Source organism: Lactuca serriola, chromosome 2 (assembly GCF_051521515.1).
Source record: "Lactuca serriola cultivar US96UC23 chromosome 2, Lser_US96UC23_V15, whole genome shotgun sequence".
Lineage (NCBI taxonomy): Eukaryota > Viridiplantae > Streptophyta > Magnoliopsida > Asterales > Asteraceae > Lactuca > Lactuca serriola.
This window is the reverse complement of record NC_136409.1, coordinates 229,850,492-229,862,609: the sequence shown is the minus strand read 5'-3', so window position 1 is coordinate 229,862,609 and position 12,118 is coordinate 229,850,492. Positions and strand designations below refer to the sequence as shown.

The 12,118-nt window shown below is 28.4% G+C and overlaps 1 protein-coding gene across 1 annotated transcript; it reads right to left on the bottom strand.

Annotated features, from left to right (window-relative positions):
* Nucleotides 1–829: 829 nt before the first annotated feature.
* Nucleotides 830–2,799, bottom strand: LOC145088814 (protein DETOXIFICATION 49-like). Its single transcript, XM_079027224.1, has one exon. The coding sequence runs from the start codon at nt 2,672–2,674 to the stop codon at nt 998–1,000; it is 1,677 nt and encodes a 558-aa protein (XP_078883350.1). The 5' UTR covers nt 2,675–2,799; the 3' UTR covers nt 830–997.
* Between the last annotated feature and the right edge of the window lie 9,319 nt (nt 2,800–12,118).

Genomic DNA, 12,118 nt, shown 5'->3' with positions numbered 1-12,118 from the left:
ATTAATTCTTAATAAATAAAAACTTGCTTCAAGGTATCAATATTTTAGCACGAGTTCTCAAAGATCTCTATGGATTATTATATTAAAAAAGTTAAAGAATCTAGCTTTCACCAAATTGTCAACTCTTGTTTATTGAATGCAACTGCGATCACACATAATCAGAAACTAATCTAAAACCTTTTTTTTATCAAGCAACAAATATATATATATATATATATATATATATATATATATATATATATATATATATATATATATATATATATATATATATATATATATATATATATATATATAAAAGGTTGTGTTTGGCACATCACAGTTAATTGAAAAGATAACTTATTTTTTTGAGTTTTTTTTTAAGTTGTGTGTTTGACAAGTTAAAAAGTAGTTTATAAGCTAACTTTTAAAAAGCTACCTAAACAACTTTTATGAGCTTTTTAAAAAAATTTCGAATATACCTTTTAATTAATTATAAAAACACATTTTTTTTTAAATGTCTTTGTATTTCATTTCATATTTTTCAGCTAGCTTTCAGTTAGTTTTACCAAACATCATTTTTTATCAGTTGACTTTTCAGTTATCAGCTAACATTTTATTTAACAGTTAGTTTTTTAACTATCAACTAATTTTTCAGCTAACGAGTACGTCAAACATAACCTAAATCGAAAACCAAATAATTGGTTTTGTAAATCAATAAATACTTTTAATTCACAAAAGTGTAAGTTAAGATCATACTTCGTTCGAATCTAGCATAATTAAATTTAAATAATTAAAAAAAAAATAAATAAATAAATAAATAAATAAACACACAGCAGGGGTCTAGTGATGGAAAAGAAGTCCAAAAATTGTGTCTTGGTTTAGCCTTTTAAACTATTAAAAAATGGTGAAAATTGTCCCCCACCCACTAATTATACTTTACAAACACCTCAAATTACAAAACTAAAAAACTAAAAAATATAAATTATATAATGAAAAATCTGAATCGATGAAGTCATTAAACTAAATCAGCCCCAAAATCCAGAGATTCTTCCTCTTTATTTTCTGCTTTTATTAACTTATACTCTTCTCCCTTAATTTCTTCGTTGTCAGCAACAACAACATCGCCGTTGCCGTCGCCGCCGCCTTCTGTTAGCTTCTTCGCTCTCTCCGCTTCAAACTCCCAATCCGTCCGCCCCAAAACCACCAACATCGTCACCACGCAAGACATCTGCGCAGCCAACATACCCAACCACAAACCTTCGAAATCGAACCCCATGAAGAATCCCAACACCACCGCCACCGGCATCCCCACCAGATAAAAACACCCAAGATTGATATTTGCTCCGATCTTCGGCCGGGCCGTGCCTCTCAAGACACCACACCCCGTCGTTTGCGGGCAGTTTCCGAGCTCACAAAGACCGATTATCGGAAGAACCATGGAAGTTAATGCTATGATTTCTTTATCTTGAGTGAACATCGTCGCCCACAAATTTCTGACGCTGGCGGCGAAAAACAGAGCAGAAAACCCCAAGAAAAAGCTACAGCAGAGTCCAACAAGGGCGGCCAACTTGGCCTTCCCTGGTCGACCCGCACCCAACTCGTTACCAACACGGGTTGACACACTGAAACTGAGTGACGACGGAAATATGTAGATCAATGCGGTGGTCTGAATCAGAATCCCCATTGAAGCGACGGTTGCTCTCGGATTCACTAACAGCCCACATAACAAGATCATGATTTCGTACCACCACCATTCCAGACAAACCGATATACAACTCGGAACAGCTAAATTCAACAGCGATTTCCAACCTTTTAAGCATTCTCTCGAGATACCTCCCCATGTTTTCTTATAGACGCCGGAAATGAGTATGTAAACCACCAATGAAGCCACCAGGTTAAAATTCGTCCACACACTACTAATCGCGACGCCTGTGATTCCCAAATTCAGGTGGTTTACGAGATAATAATTGATGGGTATGTGAAGAACGATCGAAAGAGACGCACAGAATGTGAGAGGTAGAGTTATCGATTGTGAACGGAGGTAAATCCGTAATGGGTGTAATAAAGATTGAGCCAAAAGGTCAGGAAGTGAGTATATAAGATACGTCTGTGCTTGTGTTGCGATTTCTTCATCTTGACCACAAAAAAGCAAGATGCTTTTCATGTTGAGCCACAGAATCGCAATCGGGAAAGAGACGAGAAGCAATAAAAGAACAGTTCTTTGTAAACAGAGGCCAAGAAGCGTGTGTCTTTTAGCCCCGAAAGCTTGCCCACAAATGGGTTCCATTCCCATGGCTAATCCAGATAACACCGAGTATCCTGTGATGTTAGCGAACCCGACAGCTAACGAACCACCTGCAAGTGCAAGCTCACCGAGGTGACCCAAGAACAACATCGAGATCATTGATCTGGAATACAACAAGAGACCCGTGAGGATCATTGGGATAGCGATTCTCCCTATCGAAATGGCTTCATTTACAGCTAATGAAACATGGGTTTTTTTCTTCTTCTTGTTGTTGGGAGCCTTGTTGAATTGCTGATCAATATCATCATCATCAACGGTTTTCTTCGTTATAACTTTTGGGGGTTGTTTGACGTTTTCGGGGATCAAAAAAGGGTCGAAAATATCTGTAACTTGTTGGGTTGAATTTGAATTACAGTTGCAACGAGGAGATGAAGCTTGCTGGCACATTTTTGAAAACTTTTTTTCTTTTTTTTTTCTTCTACTTTATATCGTGAATTTTAGAGAGAGAAAGGGAGGGAAGTAGAGATAGAGAGAGAAGCGGGGGGAGTTTTGAGGGATTTAAGAGTTGGGATTCATGCTGGCTATTTAAAGATTCTCGAGGACGGCTGGCTTTTTTTTTTTTGAACGGCAATTTTTTTTCTTTTTTCATTTCCGAAATTAATTAAAGAAAAACAAAAATTCAAATTTAATTTTTTGATTATTGTATTTATTTTGACAAAAAGTGTCGTTTCTTGACCGGCTTTCAACAGTACACTGCTACCAACACTTGGCGCTTATTTTACGTATTTTCTGTTATTCCACCCCAAAAATTATAAATTAATTTCACAAAATGTTAAAGAATATTCAGAAAATGAAATTAATAAATTAAACATTAAACCCATGCTCTGAAACGGGAATTCGGCGATTTTGCTTGTGAAATGCATAATGTATACGTGCGTGGATAGAGATTCGAATGGGAATTTGAAGGGATGCTCATGCTACTACCTATTAAATAGTATTTCAATTTGTTGATAGTATTTTTTTTTTTCAAATAATATAAGCAATTCTTTATAAGGTAAATAACAGGATAAGCTTTTTAATACGTGTCTTTTATTTTTTAATACGCCTGCTTATTTTCATGACTATGTATTTTAATAGGCGATTAAAATATTAAGAAACAAAAATAAATATTATTTGTGTTTATCAATATAATGTATTTATGTTAACGACCTATTAAGTGCAAGAAACTATGTCAAATGCAATTAATCGTACATATTAAACTCAAATCTATAGATCCAATGTAAACAAACCAATCCAATTGAAATCGACCCACAAACATCATACATCCACATGTAATCGGATCAAATCGATCAAAACGTTCTAAATTTTCAAATTTAATAAGTCAGTTTTTAGATAACAATTCAGATCCAATAATAATCGAAATGAACCTAACTAAATTTATCTAATGAATATCCAATATCATTCCTCCCGTTATCCACTTACAATACAATATTTCAGTTATCTAATGTATATCCTAACGGTTTATAAAGAAAATAACGATATGAACATAAAATAAGATTAAATCTAGATAATAGGGGAATTAACCTTAATTCTTTTTATACCCGATTTGTGATCTTTCCTGCGAAACTAGTGACTAATTATTTATTTCTTGCCATGTTGCATTTCTTGTTTGGGCTTTGATTAGGGGTTTGTGGGATTTGAATCTCCCTATTGGTCATGCAAATGCAAATTGATTCTATTACTATGATCATTCGACCCTCGTAAAGAAGTTTTTTTGATGCAGTTATCCTTACTTCTCTTTGTGTCACCTTGACATTTCAAAACTCTTGAGTTTCGAAGCCGAAAAATCTAAGGAAGCAATTCAATAAAATTGTTGCACAATCTTTATTTTGGCTTTTCAACAAAAAATTAGACTAAAAATTAAATGGGTTGGTTGGTTACTCAAACCTTGTTCTTGTTATTTCTATTTTGTGATGTTGTTTCTTCCTCTGGCATGGTGCCAGTTCATTAATATTATTTATGTCGTTCTAATAAAAATAAGATTACATTAGATGGAAATTATTGAGGACATTAGAGATAAAACTCACCAAACCTAATGTTTAATTTGATTGGTTTGGTTGTGTTGACCAAAAGTAACTGGATTGGATTGATTAAAAATATCAAATAGTTAATCGGATTAGATCAGCTTATTCTTACACATTAGATGTGAATCGGTAAACATCCATAATTTCTACATAAAACAACCATTAGTATTGATCCAAAATAATGGTGTCTTATAAGCAATATCCAAAATTGTGCATGTATCTTTTTACCCTTATAAGTAATTAGCCTTTAATGATCTTATGAAAATGACATTTTTTGGTGTCGAGTCACCAAAAAGAATGTCATTTCAAAATCATCAAATCTCCCAAAAAACGCAATAACTACCATGTTGAAACATCGTCTGACGCATTAGAAAATGACAATTGATTTGTAGTTTTGAGTCTCTTGGCAACATAATAATAAATAATAGCTAAAAATGAAAGAAAAAAAAAATACTTTGTGTTCTTTTGGAAAACTTTATAAACAAGTTATTAACAAATATCATTTTCATCTTTAAAAATATGTAGAAGAATAAAAAATCGTAATCAAACCTAATTACTTACATTATTAAAAACAAAAAAGACAACAACAATATTAAACCGATCAAAATATTTTATGAAACAACTTCCGACTGAATAATCAAAACAACATAACATACACAAACCGATCAATAACCAAATAATCACATAAGCAAACTTTATACAAGAAACCAATATGACATACATTTCTAATTTGAGGTAAAACATAACTAATAAGACCAACATTTTAAGTAGTATAAGTTTAAATAAAAAAAATTTGTTTTGATAGTATTTTTTATTTGTATACATTCTAAGAGCTTTTCTAACCACAAACATCCAAATAGTGATTGCTTAACACCTTAACAGAGAGTTGGTGTTTGAATTCCAATCAACCTTTAAAATGATAAGTTTTAATTTTAAAATGCGTTTATATTTAATATTAAAAATGAATCAACACAAAAATGATGCTAAATTTGAAAGCCGGTTAGAATATTTTTGTTAATTGTGATAATATAATTCTTGTAAACATATAAACAAAACATGTTTTAAATCCGCACCACCTCACCCGTGTATAATTACTCGTTTTGACCCAAATTTACACTTTATTTGTCCAAAACCATATATTTTAGTTGCTTTAGTCATGCTCTTATTAAACGTGTTACATATTTATTCATTTATACATCAAAAAGTCTGCTTTTGATTTGATTTGGTGTAGTAGGTGAATGAGGAGGTTAAGAACCGTGTGACGACAGTTGTTTGTTAACTTAATATGTGAAGTCTTTATGCGTAACTCAAATGCTCAAAGGCCCAATCGCTTCGTTTCTTCATTACACAACAAAAACTAAGATTGTGTTTTTTGGCCGACATATTATTAGTTTTCTTTTTGCACGTTTTGACCAGACGGACGGCCGCTACAAAACAACCGCCTACCGCCGATTCGTGTTCAAAAACCGTCGCTGCCTCGTCCTCTTGTTTGCTTTGTCACAACCACTTTTTTATTTTTTCCTTTGGTGTATTCAAAACCCATTCATGTATTTTAAAAAGACTTGAGAATTTATATTTTGAGAAACAAAATCTTTATTGTTTATTTATAAGATAAATTCATAAAAAATAACATATTCTTCTATTTGTCTAATAAATGTAATTGTCTTTTTTATGTAGAAATTCCCTATAACTTTTAAAATTGCAATATTTAAGTCATTTGACAAGCTAATATTTTTGTTTTTTTTAAGTCAACTAATTAGTTTTTTTATTTTGGATTTTGACATCGTCCTTAAATTTGACAAATTTTGTTTATTTTATCTTTATGACTATTCCTTGTTCGTTTATGTTTAAAGTTTGTTAAATTTATATCATTTTTGTCTTTGTTACATTGAATAACATGTTTTCATGTTATTATTAAATCAAATTTACGTCCTAACTTTATAACTTTACCACTTTATTTATTGATATTTTATATATGTAAACACAATTATAAAATCACAATTTTAAAGATGGATGGTGTCGATGCAGCTGGAAATGGTGGTCGACGGTACTACTATCGAAACGACTTCGGTGACGGATTGGTACCGTGCAAAGGTGTTTGGCGGGTTCATTAATCCACAATCTCTCTCTCTCTCTCTCTCTCTCTTTATATATATATATATATATATATATATATATATATATATATATATATATATATATATATATATATATACACACACACACACACTAGGTGTAACCTCACGCGTTGCGCAAAATACATTTAAGTGGATAAAATAATTATAGAAAAAATACAAATATATTGAAATTTATGTTTTTAGTCATGTTTTGGGCATTAACCGAATTATCAAATAACATAAAAATTCATAAACTTATATTTTAATAGTATCAAAAAATGTCCATACCTTATAAAAGTTTACTTTTACTTTTATAATATCCAATATATATTATAAGTTTTTGTATAACATTAATATAATTTATTTTTCTTATGTCCAATAATATTTTTTGGATAAAATAAGAAATAAGTTGTTTTGAATAAGCTATTAATAAACAATATTGAACTAATAAACTTTGTATTACACTCTTTATATTACACCAAAACATCAAATATTTCATATATGAACTTTCAAATATTAAACATTGAAATTAAGAATGAAGTCATACAAAATATATCATTATACATAAATGTCATCAAGAGTTTTAAAATAAGTCGATTAGTAAATATGATATTTAATTGGGTCCTACTTTACACACACCAACCTACAACACCATCCTATACCATTGAGCTTACTTTTTAGTTAAATGATGACTATATAATTATCATTTGCATTACTTTTTAGGTTATGATTACAATATAATTATTATTTTGACTAACTTTTATCATTATTTCATTATAACAAAATCAATAAAATTTTATTATTTAATAATTAGATTTTTATTGCTAACTTTATTAATATTAACAATTTTAAACTTATTTTTTATTAAGATAAAAAAAATAATAATTTTATTTTTATAATATAATAATATAAATAGTATTATAAAAAATAAAATTCAAAATAAATTTTTATCAATATTTTTTTTACCTTATCCATGACAAAAACAAACGACAACAATAATTTTGTGCGGCTATGCCCCTACGAAAGATTTTGGGTTTGTTAATGCCCAACATTGAGTAAATAAAAAGGGTTATAAATGTAATATTTGGAGATATTATTTCACTTCATCAACAAATTTGATTTAACAATTTAATTGCTTGATATAAAAATATAAAAGATTAAATAAACACATGATTAAAAAAAATAGTCATAAACTCATATAAACTCATATGTTAAAGAATAAATGCTTTTATTTAATGTTAATACATTATTATTTTATTTCAAAAATTATATATATATATATATATATATATATATATATATATATATATATATATATATATATATATATCACTAAAAAAAGATCAAAGTAATGATACTTAATGTTAAAAAAAAATAGAAACCAATATAACTAATGAAGTATCATACATGTCGAATTTGTTTATATGCGAGATAGATTATTTATATTAAAAATAACACAAAATAAATATATTCAAAAATAAAATTAATAAAAGACAATATGTCGTATATGTTTGTAAAGTAAAAGGGAGGAAAATAGAAAATAATATATAAATAAAGGGGCATAAACATAATATTAAATTAAATGTATTTTATTGTTTTCCTATTCTCGTAGTTAATCATTGCGTCACTAGTGTTAAAAGCTGTGTTTAAGAAATAAAGAGAAAGTTAGAGTCAAATATATAGGTCAACACAATATTAGGTTGGTGTGCAGTAGACTTGGAATAGGATGGTGTGTAAAAAGTAAAACCCTATTTAATTTTAATTACATATTTTGCAAGGCGTACGTTTGACTTTATGTTGGTGCGCCAGAAATCATCTTCCTTAATTTGTACCTAAAAACAAAAAAAAAACATTTTTAAAATATTTAATTAAATATATTCAACATAACCCTATATAACATATGATTAATATATTAACGATTAAACTAAAACATACAACGACTGTATTACAATATTCCAAAAACGAAGAAAATATAAAAACGAATTAGTATAACAAACTTACAAATTAAAAACTTTAATATAATAACATATCTCCAAAAGTGGTCATAAGACCTCAACCCAGCACAGAAACCTTTAAGTTTGTTTTCTTTCTAAAATCTGTATATGATTTGTATACATTTCTTTCCAAAAAATTGGCCTTTTATAGTAAACTTTTCATTAAATGTTAATTAAACATAATATAAGTTATAAAACTTTTTAGTGTTAAATCATAATTAAGAAAACTTTTGAGTTGCATTAGTTAAAAAATGGGGTTTCAAATGAATATGGTTTGAGGAAGTTAAAAAATAGGGTATCAAATGCATGAGATTCAAGAAAAAATGTTAGCTTTATAAGCATGTATGATATATATATATATATATATATATATATATATATATATATATATATATATATATATATATATATATCTTCCTATTCTAATAAAAGAATAGATTTAATCTCATATTGACAAGTGTCATACAATTAGAACTCCTCATTAATGTTATATATCACTTATCATGCCACTTGTCAACCTATTAATTTTCCATTTCAAATTTCAAATATTAAATTTCCACTCTAATTATATTAAATTAAAATTGATTATGAATTTCAAATTTTAAATTTTCTCACTCTAATTATATTAAATTAATAATTGATTCTTCATTTTAAATTTTAATTTTCTCACTCTAATTATATTATATTAATAACATTAGATTGAAAAATAAAATAAAATTAATACATATTATAAGATGATATAACATCATGTATTTATTTAAATCAATGATTATAATTTTTTATAACTAAAAAAATATCTCTCAAGTAATAATTTATTTAAAATATCAATTAATAATTTTGATTTTTTTGATATGAAAATTTAATTAATTTTATAACCGTGGTTCTCGCGGGTTATAAACTAGTATATATATATATATATATATATATATATATATATATATATATATATATATATATATATATATATATATATATATAAGGAGTGGTTCAAATGAGAACAAGAAAATGTTAAGAACCATAAGAACCTCTAACTTTAGATGTTTATAAAGGGTTTAGGGTTAAGAACCCTAAACCCTAAACCCTAAACCATTTTTAAACACCCTAAACTCTAAAACCTTTATAAACATCTAAAATTAGAGGTTCTTACGGTTCTTAACATTTTTTGGTTCTCATTTGAACATTTACTTTTATATATATATATATATATATATATATATATATATATATATATATATATATATATATATATATATATATATATATAACATGTTTTTTTTTTGTTAAAATTGTTCGAATTTAAGATTAGTATATAATCTAATTAGTTTTTGTTTTATTTTTTATTAGTTTTATATTTGCAAATTATTTTTATGCGTTTTTAATTAGTTTATATAAAAAGTAAAAAAGTTAAATGGGTCCAGAGATGAAATATATGAGTTATCTTTTATTGTAAAACGGTAAAGATTGAAAAAACAAAAGATACGAGAGAAAGAAAAAAGAGAAACTAATATAACAATAATATGGCAAATGGATCTGAAGGTATGAAATGAATAAATACTTGTTTATTTAAGGCTCATGGGTATGGAACTATGCATCACATCCTCCATCATCATTTTGTTTGTCATATTTTATTCCCACCATTTCATATTTACCAGGAAATATGACAACACAACATCATATTTAAGAGGAAAAAATATTAAAAAGAAAAATTAAAAATTAAAAATTAAAAATCTGACATATGATTAGTCCGTTCCATTTTCCCCATGTTGAGCCTCTTTAATCATCAATATCTTTCCAGATAGCATGAAGGTGAGGTGGTATTCTAGTCACTAGAGTGATTTCCTTCCAACCTATTGAACTCACTGTCATATCAATTTTCGTCTCTGTTTTTTCTTTATATTTTCCAATTCACAACATACAGAAATCTTATCTTTCTCAACCCACTCAACTCGCTTAATTAAAAAAAAAATACAAAACAATTAAGGTATCAGTTTTAAAACACATTATACAAGAAAAAATGAAAGAGAGGGAGGATGAAGTGAGTTAGTAAAACCAATTAAACAACTCGTTGAAGAGGTAATAGTACCGGTGGTAACTCTATTGCTAATTAAGATTTTTACATTGATTATTTTGTATTTTTTTTAATTGAATGGGTTGAGTGGGTTGAAAAATATAGGGTTTGCGTGTGTTGTGGGTTGGGAAAGATGAATAAAATGAAAGAGAAAAACTGATATATCAGTGGATTCAGTAGGTTGGGAGGGAATGACTCCCTCCTCCCTAAGACTGTTGGGTATGGAGGTGATTCAACGTATGAAATCTGACGTGGAAGGGTCAATTTATGCGAACGCCACCACATTTTTATGTGGTCGTCTTGTGGAGTGGGTGGCTTCACGAATCTTCACGGAGGTTCTCTCCCTCCTTTTATGTATCTCTTTTTTTCTCCCTCTTTTTCTACGTGTGAACACCGCCCCCTTGGGCTATAATGATTTTGTGAAATGGTTTGTGAATTGAGGTGGCATTTTCTTCAAGTGTAACGATACCCCATAGCCTAAGGGAGTGAAGTAGTGTCAAGTCAGTCTCCTCCATCATATTAAAGACCCGTATCCAACACTCTAATGAATTCTAGCGATTTAAAGCCCCCTTAACCCAATGATATTTTCTGGTATTATTAAAGTTCAAAATAATTAACAGAATACTACTTTTATTAATCTATGTGAAAATGAGTTAAGATGGAGTTATTTTATTGATAAAATTTGTAAGTACATTCAACTCACTTGTTTAGAGGGTGTTTGGATAAATTAGTTTATAGATTATTAGCTTATAGCGGTGAGAAAAAACAATTTTTGTAAAAGTGTTTGGATTAGAAATAAACAATAAACTATAAACAATGGGAGATGCTTATTAAATTTAGCTTATTTAGCTTATCCCCACCACAATAAGCTGATTTTTAATGTTTTCATATCCAAACACTTAAACTTAACTTATCGCGGTAAAGATAATAAACAATAAACTATATTTTTTTTCCCTATACAGACACCCTCTTACAGTTTTATTAGCCGTTTTATTTATTAAAATTGAATTGTATTATTACAAATATTTTTATAATTATATTTAATACATTAACTTTTATCCATGTCATTTTTAGTATATATAGATCAATTATATGATTTATTAAGAAAAAAAAAGGAAAGGAAAAAGAGGGTAAATGGCAATGCCGTCCAAAAAGAAACGTGATTGTAAATGACAATTTTGGACGTGGGTTTGCATTTAAGAGATGAGATGTCGGTAGGGACAGAAGACCACATTAATAGAGTTAACACTTGATAAAATCACATTTTATTGATTCCAGTTGGAAGTTAGGAAACACCCCAATGTACTAAAAGCCAAAATTTTAACATCCCATCTATTATTTAATTCAATAATATCAATATTTTTTCTGGATAATAGGGCAATAGGTCGTCCTATTTGTATAATTTCTAACAAATACGTTCTCTAGTTGGACGTCAAACGAAATTATATTATAAGTTAAGTCCAACTACAATGTTGTGATAGTGGTATAAAATGACCAAATTGTTAGCGATTGATAGCCATCTCCTAAACATTATTTTCTTTGCATATGAAGCCATGATAGACATATCTAGAGACAAATATTATGTTTGGTGTTTTACTAGCTGATAAATTAATTTATTTTTTTAAGCT